The 16,662-nt window shown below is 36.3% G+C and overlaps 1 protein-coding gene across 7 annotated transcripts in view; it reads left to right on the forward strand.

The window, feature by feature from the left end:
- Positions 1-16,662, forward strand: part of NFIB (nuclear factor I B) — a 169,818-nt gene that overhangs the window by 124,443 nt on the left and 28,713 nt on the right. For all 7 annotated transcript variants that reach the window (XM_058864272.1, XM_058864275.1, XM_058864276.1 and 4 more), the window contains exons 7-8: positions 4,204-4,335; positions 6,706-6,890. In XM_058864272.1, the coding sequence (XP_058720255.1) occupies positions 4,204-4,335; positions 6,706-6,890 (317 nt within the window). The remainder of the gene's footprint in view (positions 1-4,203; positions 4,336-6,705; positions 6,891-16,662) is intronic.

Consider the following 16,662-nt stretch of genomic DNA (forward strand, 5'->3'; position numbering starts at 1 on the left):
GGGAGGTATAAGGGCAGGTAAGCAAAACCCTTCTGTCTCTTGTTCAAACCCCTTTCTGCTGAGGTAAAGAAAATCTTCAAGGTAAACACAGCCCACAGAATGTTACTGTTGGCAATGGAGTACAGTATTCTGCAAGTTCATGTGGGTAAGAATAGAATAATAAGAATTACATGTCTGCTCCATCTAAAGGGTTTTAACTTTTGCGTTTCAGTTGTCTGGAAGTTCTTTCTTTTCTTATGTATATTAATACTTACTAAACAAAGTAAAATAAAATAGTGTAATTTATTATAAAACTAATGAAAAAAGAAATAATTCAGTTGCTATTTCAAATAATTTACTCCTTTTGCTGTAGCTTTTCTGAACTGCAGTATTTTTTAAATGTCTTTCTTGGCGCTTACAATACTGAAAATTACATTGGTAGAAATTCTAGTCTAATTTATTTTTCTAGGTTTTTCAATACAAATCTCAAAAGATGATACATTGAAATGGTTTATCTGTTGTGAAATGGCATAATAGCACAACAGAGCATTTGATTAGCCTTGGGCATGGTTCCTCATGGGAAAACAGGTGTCACAGTCTGGTAGACTGGATTGTGAAATATCAGAGGTGTGTCTGTGAAAACAGCATTGGTGCTAAGCAGGCTGATTTGAAAATGGGAGGTTATCAAATCTTCATACACTGAAATATTCTAACCTAGAATAAAATTTTCATATGTAAAATTGTTTTCGGTACTTGATGTAGAAGTAAAACTGAGATAAGTTTTTAAGATGTGAAGTAAAACAGATCTATATTTTAAATATGAATGAGCAGCTCTTTCTAAACCTTGACACTGGTCCTAAAGTTCCAAACACTCTCAGCTGCTAAGCAGTATGCATGCAGCTGTTGTTTCTCTCAAAAGTGAGTACAAAGGCCTTCACCTTGAGAGTTGCTGAACATGTCTCAGAAATCCATACCAAAGAATTGGCTGCAGTTTGTTTGTTCTCTTTTATTTTGTTGATTTTTCATTCTGGAGAACCTCAATTACCAGAATTTTTCATGGAAGTAAATAAATATTTAGGAGGTCTTATCTCTGTTCCAAGTGAAGTGAAATGAGACACCAAGAAGTCAGGGATTAGGGCACAGATTTGTAAAAGGGATGAGCTAGTGGCAAAGACTGGTCTCTTTCTCATACAGAACAGGAGCTCTACGCCAGTCTTTCTCTGTTAAAAACATAAAGTATCTCAGACACCCAGCTGTTCAGGCACATCTCTCTTTCTTTCCTATTTATTCATGTATCCATATAAAAATATGTCCCCACTCTTTTTCTTCTTTTTGTGGACAAGATAAATGAATTAAAATGTTTTGATTTTCGTGATTCTTAGTTTCCATTCAGCCCCAGTGCCAAGTCTTTAGGGCAGATATAACAAAGCATTTTTTCAATAAGGGAGGGATAGTTGTGGCTTAAAGTCACTCAGCTGTCAGTATTCTGTGTTAGGTGCCTTATTAAAATGCACAGTTGAGAAATACATAATGCTTACAATGTTAAAGGAAATCATACTGAGCTCATCAGAAAATTGGTGATGCTGCCTCTGCCTGTGCAAAGTGGCTCTGCTCCTTCTTCACATGTGCATGTGTAAAGCAAAACAAATTCTCCTAAGTACAGTGGGATTTCTTGTCATTATACAGACACCCAAAGTGAATTCAAAATTTTACCTAAATTTTCATGTGCTTCATGCAAGTGTACCTATCAGATGAGGTGAAGACTGAGGTCAATCTGGACGTGATGTATGTAGTGTATCCTGCCACCAGAAATCATCCCAAGTACTTCCTTTGTGAAGAATCAGTTCATTTAAAACTGTAGCATGGAAGGATGTCTCTTAGAGCTTGACAGTGGTGCTATGGAGCCCATAGTTTTTTGGCCTTTATTATGCTCATATATACTGTAAGCTGAATATGAGCTTATCTTATTTTCTCTGGCAGTGATGATACACCAGTGAGTTGTAAATAAATCTTTACAGATTGTTGTTTGCAAGAGTGTAAAGGAAGGCTCGTGAAACCAAGCAGTAGAAAATATATTAATAAGAGTTCTAGAAATAAAAGACAATAAAATATTTATTATTTGTTTATGCATTCTTCTAGCTCTGCTCATAAGCATCTCTCATAGGTGAGAAAGAGAAGCTGCTATGCTGTGGTGGTGAACAAGAAAGCAGGTCAGGTGTCCAGAAATAGGCAGGTGGATGTTTAAACTTGCTCTGGGTCACTGTTTGATTCCAGGTGAGTTCTCCTTACAGGTAGCTTGCCAAGTGCTGTGCCAAGATGATGCCCATCCAGGAACTGCCTGGATGGCAAGCTGCTTTAGATTGAGGAAGAGGGTCTTTGCTTTGATGAGGAAACTGCCAAAACTCATGTCTCATTAGTGTTTCCTAAGGTTCTTTGGAAGTGAACAACAGTTTAATTAAAGGCTGATGTAAACATGTTTCTGCACTTTCCCCGCAGCACTTTATCACATTAGAATTGATCAAAATTGTTGCCTTGGGCTGTCTTGAGTAGCTATACATCTGGAGCACCATTTGTGCAAGCTGCTGGTGAACAGGCTACATATGCTATGTTTCACAGCAGCTCTTCTGCCTTCCTGTGTAGGCAGATCTACCTTGCTGGAAGATGAGACGTTCTAATTATTTTATTTTGCATAAGCCCTTTTGACTTTGATGTGATTCTTTAAAACATGCTACTTGTTTGGGTGCCTGTGTGCTGTATCTCCAAAGTAATGTGAGAATACAAACAATAGTGATTTGGAACAGCACTGGGAATTTCACATTTGAAGAACATTCTCAGCGGGACAGGACACTGTATCTGATTAATTTTGACCTCACAATGACTTTGTCCGAGTGCTTTTGGTATCTTTCTGCTTTTCATCTGTATTTAAGATTTTTTTTTTTTCCAAAAGTCTGTTTTATTTTAATTCTCAAAGTAATAAGGATTGGAATCCCTTCCTGAAACTTTAAAATAAATAAAACATTTTTCAGCAACACTGTTGAAGATACAAACTTTTCAGGGTATTCTGGCACTCATCAGAAATAGTAGTCAGGATCAAAGTGGAGGGTGGGGATTGCAGGGGATGGTGGAGGGTCACAGGCAGAGTCTGCTCTGGGTCTGGTGCCAGTGCCTGTGCAGGGCTCGACAGCAAGGTGGGGCAGAGTAAAGAAGAGGACTCCCAGTTTCATGTGTCCTGCTCTAAGTTCAGTTCAAGAAAGCATTGTTCCAGTTTGGTCTCAATAAAAGCTCCACATTTTGCAGGCCTGTTTTAGCAGATTAGAGCACACCAATATTAAAATAATCAAAAATCCTTTTAAAGATGACATGGTCCATATAAGAAAGTCAACAGCAATGTGGCCCCTGTCCAGTAAAGTGCTTAAGAAATTACCTCTGCTTTGAACAGTCCATTGATTCAAAATGAAATGAATTATAATATCGATGTCAGTTCTATAAAAATATTGTAATGAAATTTGAAATAATTTCATGCAAAGTCCAACAAATACTTAATTTAAACTTTCAAAAAAAAAAAAATCTGGTAATTCTGCTCCATGGGATATTGGTAAGCTTGGTAGAAATCATACATTTGTCCCTAGTGGGCTCTAAAGAAAAGTTTTTATTGATAGGGATACTCGGAGAAGTGACAAGTCCATCCTTGAGACATGGAAACTGTGAGACAAGTTAAAGCATCCCTTTTTCTTAGGGAGGTTGCATTGTTTCACAATGGTTTCAGGAAGAGTAAGGGATAAGTTCTGAAGTAATACAATAATAAATACCATAAACTGACATGTGTATGGCAATTACCCTACACACCTGAGTGTAGGTGTTCCATTAAAAAATGCAATAAAAATTAAATGGCTGTTGAAGGAACTGATGATTTGGTGATGTTCTGGGGAGCTGACAAGTGTCTGGGGAAGTTCTAAAGATATTAATTTCTTCACTGTTTGGCTTGTCTGGTATGCAAGGAATGTAGTTTCTGTTTTGCAGGACAAGGACCTGTTAGGACATTAGTTTTAATTCTCAAATTTAAAGGTAGTAATTTAAAATTAGTTTATTCACCATGGGGGAGTTGGATCAGCATATGATATTTGTGCAAGAAGAGGAAAAAGAAGTATCTTCAGTCTATAAAATGATGTGGCCTCAATAAGGCTTCTAAGCTAATGTCACTGTTACATTGTTTTTCTATTGTAGATATGTCTTCTCCTACAATGAAGAAACCTGAAAAGCCTTTGTTTAGTCCTACTTCTCCCCAGGATTCTTCATCAAGACTGAGCACTTTTCCCCAACATCACCACCCAGGAATCCCAGGAGTTGCACACAGTGGTGAGAGTTATGAAGGAGGAAATAAAAACCTCCCTGTTAATTTGTTCTGATCTCCTTTCTTATAATCAGATTGTGATGCATTTTTGCAGACTTTCTTAGAGACTTAATCCAATTTATAGTGCTGGTGAAAATAAAAATTTAAAAGGTTGGGATATCCTTGTAGAAGCATTCGTTTAACTGTTCAGGTAATCTGCCTGCTGAAAGCCACTAAAAAGGATTTAGGATTAACCAGTGAATAAAATAAACTGTACAATGCATGAAGAAACTGACAGAGGAAAAATTGTCCCTGTATTTCATCCTTTCACCTAAATCCCGTTTTTATTATTGTTGCTATGACTATATTGTACTTAAATACCACAATAGGCAGGACTTAATACACAAGAGAAGTGACAATCATGTTCACGATGTGACACAATAAGTAACAAGTATAAGTAATAAGTACCAGTGCTTAATTTGAATGTCGAGTCTAGAGTCCTGACTAAGCATTTTCCAACACCTGTTTTCTGAAATCATTAGTAGATCCATAGAAAAAATTCACTTGAAGTAAGGATGAGATATGTGAAATGTGTCAGAATGCATGTTGTCTTGAGAGTTTATCAGTAATGATAGAAATTCCACCATCATGGTCTGTTTAATTTCATAGGTGAGACCGACCCTGGTTTTCAGATAAGAACACAGTCCTCAGAAGTGTCCCCTCAGCATCTCATCATGTCTCCTTATAAACTGCATATAAAAGTTTTAATTTCTTGAGTGGGGCTGAGTGACTAGAGTCATTCAGTAAAACAAATTTGAAAACTTTGTTCTTTTCTGTCATATGCAGTTTTGATTTGAGAAGTCACTGTTTTATTTTTCCTCCATGATTTCAAGTAAATCCCTTTAAAGTCATATATAAGGACAATTTTCCCCATAACTGCCACTTAATTTGTATTACAAAATGGTCCTGGACTCATTCTGGTTGCTGTGAAGTTTCCACTACTAGCAGACACTCAAGTATATAAAAGATGATGGGTGAAATGGAAGGGATAGATTTCTCTTCATTTGTGTTGGTTTTACACAGCTCTGACATGCCAGAGAAGTAACTAGTACTTTGTTTAAATTGAACTTGGTGGAGCTGTGATTAAAATGAATCTGCTACCAAAAAAAACCCAGAAACAATAAAACAAACAACAAAACACAAACAAACAAACACCCCCCCATATACTTGTGAGTATATCTTAATATTAAATTTAGAGTACAGTTTTAAAATATTGACAATCATAACCTAACTTGTGGGTGAACTGTCTACTTGCTGGGAAACTCCATTTTTATGTTTGTAGCCTGTTCTGTTATGACCAACGCCCCAAAAAATTGCAAGTCCTTTAAAAATTAAGCTGAAGAAACCCAGAGATGTGAAAGCTGTCCAGAAGGGCAGTGTTGGTGTGCTTGCACTTATACAGTATAGAACCATTGAACAGTTTATAAAAGACCTTGCTTTACAGACCTGATTTTGTATTTTTCCACTAATGAAAATGAAAACTCCTTGCCTCTTCTCCATTTCCATTGAACTAAGTACCTCTTTTTTCAGTACACCAAGTTTCTGCTCTCTAGGGGTGTAGTAAGGGGTGGAAAGTGTGTCCTTGTGCAGTGGGATGAAAAAAAGCTCTACGCTTCCAGAGTGACAACTGGGCACCAGAAGGATAAGCTGTACCTTCCTTGCACTGTTTAGACATTTGCACACTGCACAGAGTCTTCAGATAGAAAATTGTGTGTTTGTAGGGTCAGGAAATAAAGAAAATGAAAAGAATAAAATAATCAAAGATAATTTTTTTGGATGGGTGGTTTCTCAGGCCCTGAAGTTGAATGCTCATTAAGATTTTTATAAAGGTCAGCAAATATTTGTGGCAATATTGATGAGTAGATATTGCCCTGTACCCAGATGAGGCAGGTAGACTGCAATGCAGTGAGGAATCCCTGTTTCTTTGGGCTTGGTGATTTTCCTCAGTGCAGGGGTGATGTAAATAAAAGCAGAGGCTTTATTTAATATTTGATTTTGGTTTTTTTGGACTCCAGATGGAAAAATTGTGTGTAATTGGAATATCTTTAATGTTGGAAAACGACTCCTGTTTAAAAATAATAAAAAAACTATGATGGCATAACCCACAAAATCAAAACAAGATACAGTATTTATGAATTTGAAACAGTTGCACTTTCCATTTCCCGGGATAATGTGAGAGCAGGACCTGTAAGTTTTTCTATAAAAATGCCGTAAAGCAGGAGTGCAATACATTGATTTATAACTGACTTTTTATTTTTCTTGCTGTAATACAGAGGTGAAGAATTTTAGAAGAAACAAGATGCGAAGTAATTTTAATTTTATTTTATCTTCTCCAGTCATCTCAACTAGAACTCCACCTCCACCTTCACCATTGCCATTTCCAGCACAAGCTATTCTCCCTCCTGCCCCATCTAGCTACTTCTCTCATCCAACAATCAGATATCCTCCCCACCTGAATCCTCAGGATACTCTGAAGAATTATGTACCTTCTTACGACCCGTCCAGCCCGCAGACTAGCCAGGTACTGTAAAATTATGTGAACCCTCCAAAACAAGTCTTGTGAGGAATATGTGTCTTCTAGGGCATCTAGACTGGTGTCTTGCCAGTTCTGGTCTTAGAGAAATCTGAAGCTGCTATATAAGTGATATAATTGATCCTGTTCATCATGGTTGAATAAAGGGTGCAGGTTAATCATATTTACTTGCTTTTCCTCTGTCAAATGTAGGAAAAATACTTTACTGAAAGCCCTGGCAGCAGCAACAGGGCAGGTCCTGGTCCTGAACCCTTCCTGCAGGTTGTGCCACCAGAGGCAAAGCTCCCAATGCAAGGAGTGTGCTGATGCATACGCATGTCCAAGCACACGCATGGACATACAGGTATACTTATAGGCTGACAATGAAAATAAACTCTTGCAAGTTAGTACTTGCCCTGTTTGATAGGCACTGATATTTCTTTGCACTGTGAGCACAGCACAGACATACAAATTCTTTTCTTCTTCCTTTTGTAGAGAACATGCTGTAGCAGATGCGTTCCTGGCAACTGCATGAGTTCAAAGTTGTGTCTGATATTTGAAATTAACATGTTTTTCATTAGTGAAGTAATTTGTGAAGGACTGTGTGCAAAACTGGTTTCCATGATAGCATCAGCACACAGTTGCCATGTGATCTGCACTACGGGACAAACTGCAGTTGAGACTTGGTCTGTCAATATCTGGAATATGTCCAATGTCAGTGTAATGTAATCTTTGCTGCTCAGGCTGTTATTTTTTTGATGCCTTGTCTGGAAAGCTCTTGTGGAGTCCTGTTGCTTGTGCTTTTTGAATGTTTTCTTGGAAGAGCCTTGTATATGTAAACTGAAGAGACAGCGGTCAGGTTTTCCTTCTTCTAAGACTTAGGTTCCTTTGGAAGGACTTTCTTAACAGGGATGAAGGAGTTGCTATGACAACGGTTTTGTTTTGGGCTTAGTTTGTTTTGTTTTTCACCAGTAATGACAGGCATTACAGCATTTTGGTTACAGAAGCAGTGGAACTTGAGACTGAATCAAACTTTCTCTGTTGAATAACAGATATGTACCCTTTGGACTGTGCAGATCATGGTGGCTATGGGCTAATTTCCTTGTCCAGCTGCATGACTTTCTCTATATTCAATTAATTTAAAAACAAAGCAAAAAAATAGTGGGTCCATAGAGTCAAGATTTACTTTGAAGAAAGAAATCCTAACTATGTGAGTTTTGTTGGTTATAGTATTACTGCGAATTAAACCAAAAACTGAATGTGGAATATGTTGACTTCAGAATACCAATTGCTATCTGCACATGGATTAAAATTCTTTCAATCCTGTGTAGCATTTTTTCTGAGACTCAGCTGGGAATGTTGCATGCAGGACCTGATTTTAATTTGTGTAAAATTTCCATGAATAACAAAGTCTAATTAAGACACCCATTAAAAGTCCTTAGTGTTAATTCAGTGCAGAAAATCTCAGAGTTCTGTTGGATTTTTTTTTAAACTGATGTCTTAATTAGGCACTATTAAGGGAAAAAAATATGCAAATTAAATCAGACCGTTACTGTTATGCATTTCTTTAATTATTCAGTGCTTGTTTTACTTACATTTTCATTTCTTATATATGTTAAAAGAGCAGATTAGGTAATAATCTCTCTGGATTGTTCCTTGTTCTGCCTTGGATCACTGAAAAAAACCTACATCAAAATGAAGTATCTGACTTTCTTTCAGTTGAAAAATGTGCTGTCTTATGATTTTAACATTGGAGAGTATATTCATTGAGCAGGAGTTATGCTTTCAACTTTTCCCCAACTCTTTTCCCTTATCTGTGGTTGAAAAAATAATCTTTTGACTTTAAAAGATAAAATTTTAGTCTGCTGATTTTTTCACAGAGTAGTAGAAAACTGAGAAGGCTTCATATTTTTGTATATTCCATATGGAATATCAGACTTAACTAGCCTAAGTTTCTACTTTCATCACTTTACATAACCTTTTTATTAGGGTATTTTTTTTCATTTAATTTGAGGTTTGATTTAGTTCCTGACAAGAGAGGATGGGGTAACTAACCCCAAATACGCAATTTTAGGCATCTGCATCATCTATTCACCATAATTCATTATCATTAATCACTATTATTAGTGGAAGATTTTAAAAAAATAATTTTTTGAAGTTCATCTCTGAGATTTGCTGTGAGTTGGAGTAGTTGCATGCCTAGTCAAAATACCTCTAAATAAAATAGTTGGTTTGGCTGTATAAAAAGTAAAACAGCGGAATTAATTTTTTGCTTAGGAAAAGAAGAAGCAGTGTCTGAAGTTTCAATGACAAAAGGGAATTGTTCTGATACAATGGCATGCTTTGAGCCAAACCAGTTTTTCTTTTATAAATAAAACATAAATTTTTATTCAAACTTAATTATTATATAATGAAAAACTGCATCTGTAAGAATCAAATACCACATCAAATTTAATTATACTTTCCCACCTCAAAACATAGTCATTTGGATTTTAAAAGGAGAACTATGATGATGGTTTTAATTTAGCTGTAGAAATAGAAAGGATGGATACCCTGACAGCATTTACCTAAAATGAACTGTTCCTCCTGAACATCTTTCAGTAATACACTAATTTAGATTGTTACGACAAGCAACTGAGATGCCTTGTACTCCCCACAGCAATTTTGAGATTAATTACATTACTGCTGCACTGATTATAGTGAGACAGTCATGCTATTCAATGGAATACTTTAAGTAAAATTAGTTCAAGGATATGGAGCTCTCATAGGTTCCCATGATGGGAAGCACTGAGCAATTTTCTTGACATAATGTTAAATAGTCTAAATTATGTGTGATGAACAGTCAGGAAGTTCAAACAGGCCCTTTGGCTGCAGTGAAAAATGGTTCAACAATGGATGATCCTAAACAAAAGGGAGCTGTTGCTGCTGGTTTCATGAATATCTGCTTTTTATCCCCTGCTCAATATGGAGAATAAACAAACAAATGTACTGAACAGAAATAGACCTTGTTAGATATAAAGCTGGACTTGTCTCAAGATGGAAGTCTGGTAAGTTCCCAGGGCTTTGAGAACTGCTGTACTTTCCACTGATTTAGAATTTCTGCTATACCGTTTTTAGTGTACTTATTTCAATGCTTTTGTTCTTAGCTATGTACTCATGTTACTAATTGAGATTTTATATGTGAGAGTGTATCTGCATTATGATAGGGTGCAGGTGTCTCTGATAGATACTGATTATTCGATGGAAGTTTCATCAAAAACTTATTGATTGATATGTGTCTCTCCATCAATGGTGTTTATCCTTGCAGAGTGTGTTGAGGTTTTCAAAGCTACCACAAATTTCTAGCATGTATTTCCTTTTTGAATGATCCCAGAGAGGTGGATCTCTCAATTTTAGATAATATTACCTCCTCTGTGTCTGTGTACACAAGTACAGACACACACACACACATCTGCACACAGATGAAATGCATTATTACTTAGGAGTGTATGACTCATATACAGTATCAAAATAAGACTTCCAATGACCCTGAACAAATCGTCAAGCACAACATCACTTTTGTGGCTGAAATCAAAACCAAAACCTCCAGACATAATTCACGGTTGAGTTAAAAGGAATAATTTCCTGATCAAGGTATGGTGAATCACACAAAAAAGTTAAGGAGGTGTGATAAAGGAAATGTAGTAAAGAAAGCAGTTGAGATGAATCCTGCTGATGAACATCCTGGTATCAGTAAGAATGTTTTGTTTACTTTTTACAGAAGTAGGCAATCTTCCAACTCTTTGAGTATGTTATTATAAAGGGCACAGTTTACCTGTAACTCTAACTCAAATTTTATGATATTTATGACGAAATATGCAGTTTTTATGATATCATAAAACTAACTGAACTTGATAGGAGTTAGGTATTGGACTACTTTCTTCTTACAAGAAATGGCTTGCATGTGCTATGTACTACAAGCTGAGAGAACTACTGCATATTTGTAGTACATTTGACTGTATATTTGGCTAAAATTCCTGGGTCTTATAAAACATACTTTACTGCAGTGTGGGCTAGTTTTCCTCTTTTTCTTTTTGTTGGTTTTGTCTTTGTCTGAAGACAGAAATATCTGAAGTGTTCGAGAATAGTTGTTTCTGGAAGCTGATGAGGCCACTTAATTTCCTCATGTAATTGATTGGGATGCTGAACCTTTTTTTCAATAAAAGGCACATTCTTCAGGGATGCCAGGCAGATGCTTTGTCTTACATTCTTCAGTATAATAACTGCAGTCATTTAGCGTTGATGAGGGAATCTTGTGAGGCTCTCTTTGGGCTGGTCAAAGCATTTCCTGTTGGTTCTTGGGAGAGTAATAGCAAAATAAGCCAAAAAAAGCAAAATTGTGTGCATGTGGTTTCTTTGGTATAGCTAGCACCTCTTTTATTTGTTGATCTTTAATAATTTTCAGCTTATTGGGCAAATCTTTCCTTGTGATTTTTAAAAAAAATTGAAGATTAAATAAGGCAGTGTGCACTTTTTTGTTGTGATTAGGAGGCAAAGATTGAGAGGGTCCTAGCTTAACACTATCTACTGGCAAGGTGTTTTGAGATTTAATTGCATTGAAAATTATTATTTTGTATTTTGCCTGCTCTAAATGCATGAGTATGTCTCCAGGGTGCGTGAAATACTATGTAATATAAAGATATCTTTTGAACATTTATCTACAAAGATAAATTATAATTCCTTTCCCATGTTTCTGTCACACAAACTTACCCTGTACTAAAGGCAAATATACAAGAAAATCTGTGGTTTTCCTTGTGCTCTGCCTGTTGACAAATAACTGATATTGTGGTCATGGATTGCTGAAACTTTGCAGTTGCTCTCAGTTTCAGCAGCATTACATCAAGAGGAAAATTCATACATCAGTTCATCAAATGAATGACACTCAGGCCTTTCTAGATCAAAGTCAACACCTCGATTTCTTACAGAAAGTACAGAAGGGATGTTGTCAGCCAAGACAGCAGCAACATGTATCTTTCTAAAGCTAGTTTTTCAAGCAGGCAGGTAGGTGTGTGCCATACCACATGAAGCTTTGGTGTGGCATTTCTGAGTGAGGTCTGTGTAAGATGTGCTGTCACAATGAGTTACGCAGATTCTTAATACAGAAGCTAAGGAGATTCATTCCTGTGAAAAGTGGTAAGGGGCACTAAAAGAAGGCAAAGTGCATTTCTGATGCTACCATAGTGTTCAACAGCAGAAAGAAAACAGCATTGTGCAGCCTTGATTCGTGTGCAGCTAATGCTTTATGGAACCCACCAGGTTCAAACTGCCCTACAGTATTTTCTACAGTCTCACTGGTGGGACTCTATTAATGTATTAACCCTTGTGTTTAGCACAGTCTCAAAAGCATCATTATTAGTCAGAGGGTGATAAATTGAGGATATGTGTTTCATAGATTTCATGAAACTGCCTGCTGTACTATTGTGCTGTGTCTGGTGGGAGAATAACAGGGCCGTTTGATTTTTAGAAGTGATGGAGCATTAGGGTGCCCTAGACAAATAGGAGAGGGGGAAAGTTAGAAAAATGGAAGATATTGCTGATTCCTTTCACTTGTAGATTTTCTAAAACATTCATCACTCTCTGTGGACACTGCACAGCACAATGACATGGGCTCAAAGACAGAACTTATCAACTATGATCTCCAGGTTCACAGATGTGTCTATTAAACAATTTTTAATGTAAGATATTTGGTATAGGAGCAAGGGACCAAAATACCCAGAACTGTATCGCCTATGCCTTCGTCAACAAAATTAATTCAATCAGCCTGCTCAAAACTACACTGCCATAGGGTTTTGCAGAAATATTGTTCACCATAATATTGGAACTTGCCTTTACAAGCAACTGGAATTCTTGAGAGGAAATGTGTGACAGTATTTCCAAATGCGTGATATCCAGTTTGACTAAACTGCATTCACTGGTTCATCACCTGGCTATAATATTATAACATTGTGAAATACAGAAATTCTATTAAAACCTGTGTTTTGAATATATTATTCTCCAGGTGTAGTAGTTAGTTGGAGTAATATAATTTTTTGTTAAGCCATGAAACGTCTTTCTGAAACAACTAACAGAGTATCATATATAGCTATATCTAGGATATGCACAGATTAATATAATTTCTAGTCTTTGTTAATTATTTGTTTGAAGATGATTTGTACTTAAGATTTCAAGGAAAACTGGATTTCTTTTATTTGGAATCAAGAAGAATACTTTTTTTTTTTTAATTGCATATGTGAGCATCAAATATATTTGATAATTTAAGCAATAAATTGTTCATGTGATTTTTTAAATTGATGTGTCAAACTTCTGTTATGTTTGGATACCTCATCTGTAGATGTTGGTAGTTTCTATTTCATTATAGAATCAGAAATATTTTTGTAACACTGAAAGCAGTGAACTATGTGACAGAATACTGTCCTGAATTGTAACTGTATAAATAAGGTTAAATATGTTGATATTTGAGCATGTATGAGTACATGAGTATGTGAACAAAAGCCTGAAAGGAAGTAGATTAATTACTGATTATAAATATGCTAGAATATCCTATCAGAGAAAAGAGCCACAGTGAGTCGTGACTTTTAGAAAGTCTGTATTCATATCTGTTACAGGTTTCTGTTGAGACTTCAGACCTGAGGATTAAAATAAAGAGTGCACATTAGATAAAAAAAAACCTTGGCATTCTGAGTTATATTACAACTGTGACAGCGAAAACAACTTGTCTTTGGCTTTGGGCACATAAATGAATTAAACTATGGCAATTCAAGATGTTGTGGAATTAAAAAAGCTGAAAATTGTAACACATCTGAAAATCAAATTAGTGTCCAATCCAACAGTAGAAAAATGTATGCCTGTATAAATAAGGGCTAATTTTCCCATACCTTCATTGCGTTTACTTATTTTCCTCATAAATTTTCCAATGCACAGCTTGTTTATCTAACATAGCTGCTTTTATGGAATTTGCTTGAGGTTTATGCCTCAGGCTTTGCCTCTGTGAATCCATCACACAGGCATATTGATGCCCTATTTGATGGTTGCAGCTGATTCTTCACCTGCAATGCACTGGAACTAGAATATAGAACTTGTTTTGTATAAAGAAAAAAAATTAATTTGTGTTAAATTATGTACTGTAAGAATTTGCGCTTGTAATTCAAGTGGGTAATGTCCAAACAGATATGCAGTTTCCATGCTAGAATGTTGTTTGATATGACTGTAAAGGACAAAAGAAGAATAGGTCACAGAAGTTTTTTCTAGCTGTCAGTTTTCAATAAGATAAAGAAGGGGCTGTTTCCAACCAAAGGGTTTCCCTTTTTGGGCTGAAAACTTAAAGCAGCTCAGAGGACTTGAGACACTTGAGAGAGTCAATGTTAATGAGCTCGTATTTTTATCAATTGCACCATCCATAATCTAGACTTTTACTTTGAAAGTTTTAATTTTATGTGTCCAAAGATAACCACAGAAGAATGAATTGAGTATAAACTGATGTATCACTGTCTGTGTCAATCTGAAGACAGGCCAAAGCAATAACTTTGTGACAATTATGTGTTCTGTTTCCTACAACTACTTTTATGATCTTTAGCTGCAAACTAGTTGTGATAACTTAAGTATAAGTTTGGTGAACTCCTCCATTGTTCTTCACTGCATGCAAGAAGAACAAATATGGACATTTTGTGAAGGCTTCATATGAGAATCATTCTTCTAATAGAATTTGGGAGAGTGGGAGAGTGCTATTCATAAACTCTGTTTTCAAAAGTAGCATGCTTATGAAAAACATTGAAGTTTAAAGTAAATTTCAAGCGTACCATTTCGTATGACAACCTTTGTCAAAAGGATGACCTTGGTTTGCATCTCAAAGACAGCTTGATTGTTGAAAATTAATTGTATTTGTAAACTTCACACCAGGTATGTGCTTACCTACAGCTGGATTACAGTTGCATTTGAAACTTAATGTGCAGAGTGTGAAATCTTGGACCTATAAGAGTTGAACTTACTGAAGTAACAAATTTTTATTGTTTTTTACTTTGGAGGTTCTTTTTCTGTGTCTAGAAGACCTCAGTGTTGTTGTATTGCATCTGCACACACTTTTAAATATGAGACAGATATAGAACTTCAATTTAGGAGGAAACTGAAGGAATAAAAAAAATAAAGATATAGAGGCACTTGGTGTGGGGGATCACAAACTGCATCTAATAAAATCACTGGTAAATTCTCTATGGGTATCAACAAGGACAGAATTTTACCCTGTATTTGAATGGAGTGGGGTGATGCATTGCCATAATGGGAAGAATTTGGTTTAGAAGAGAATGGGGTATAAGTATAATCTTTGTCTTAATCTTTGTCTGAACAAGGAGTGGGTTTCCTCTTTTGGGCCATATGGATAAGGGCAAAGCTGAGGTCCGTGTGAGCCACTGGATTCCTGTTGGCTGGAATTACTACAGTACAATATAAGGTGATACATTTCTGTATCTGTGTATCTGTGATTTTCTAATTTATTCTTATTTATTCTTATTTATTCTCGTCTGTCTTTGGAGACAGCTGCTTTTGTAGGCTGATAATACTCTCTGTTTAAATCCAGACGCTTCATGGAATCTTTCTTGATTTTAATAAATGTTGATCATTTTGGTTAAAGATTCTCAGTTACTTATTTGATGTTAGTACAGCACATAAGCTAAGGCTCCTAAGGTAGCCTTGTGGTGCAGGTCAGCAACTCCACCAAAAAGCTAGCATATGCAACTGAGAGGTGGTATTCCCTCCAGCAGGCTGTGTGGACAGCTGGGCTGCCAGGACAGCAGGGGAGGCTTGCCTCTGCAGCAGACTCCCTAGAAGCATAGTGAAAATCCAGTCCAACTTAGTGAGCACATCTTACTGACGGGAGTTGTGTCTGGAGAGTGACTTTTTCTTGTCAAGAGGGGTAGGTATTTTGCCAGTCATAATTAGTGTGCATTTTTACTGTTGTTTTTCATTGTGAGGCTTGTGATTTTAGAGAGGGGAGATAGTCAGCTAACTGTTCGATGTTCCTATGGACATCATATTGGTTTCCATTTGCACTTATATTTTCTAGTGTTTTCTGTTAATTTAGTTTCAGATGTCCTAAACAAGACTCTCCCTTGGGTACATTTGCAAATCTAGTAAATCATACTGCCAGGAAGTTTCTTGTGCTATTAATTTTAAATTTCCTCCTTCTCAATTTCATTCCATTACACCAAGTATGCATTTCCTGCATTTTCCAAATAATTCCTTCCTCTTCTGTGGGTTTATACTTCTCACATACTTGCAATAATTGTCTCAGTCCAGTTATTATTTCATTACCATAGTCATGCTTACCTCTTTTAACCTTTCCTTGAATGAGTTGAATTGTGTCCTTTATCAGTCCATGTCTTTATGTTATCTTAATTTGACAAGATGCTTCTGGTCAAAAGATTCCCAGTATTTCATGTTTGTATGACTCTTTTTAAATACTTGTGACTCATAGAGTCACAATCAGTTTAAGGCAGAAGTTATCAGCCACTGTTGTAAAAACTCTTGACTATGTGCTAGTTTTTATTGCAAGTTATTTACTATTGGAGTGTTTGTGGTCATGCAGAACATCTAAGGTATACTCAAGCACTGGATAAACATATATTTACCAGTCAACTTTGCCATATTCAGATGTGCCTACATGTAGACAGTGTCATATTACCTTGACGACCTGTACCTGGCATAAGGTCATATGCAGACAGCCTCTTGTATGTATGAAAGAAGTGTTGTT

The sequence above is a fragment of the Poecile atricapillus genome, chromosome Z (assembly GCF_030490865.1).
Source record: "Poecile atricapillus isolate bPoeAtr1 chromosome Z, bPoeAtr1.hap1, whole genome shotgun sequence".
NCBI lineage: Eukaryota > Metazoa > Chordata > Aves > Passeriformes > Paridae > Poecile > Poecile atricapillus.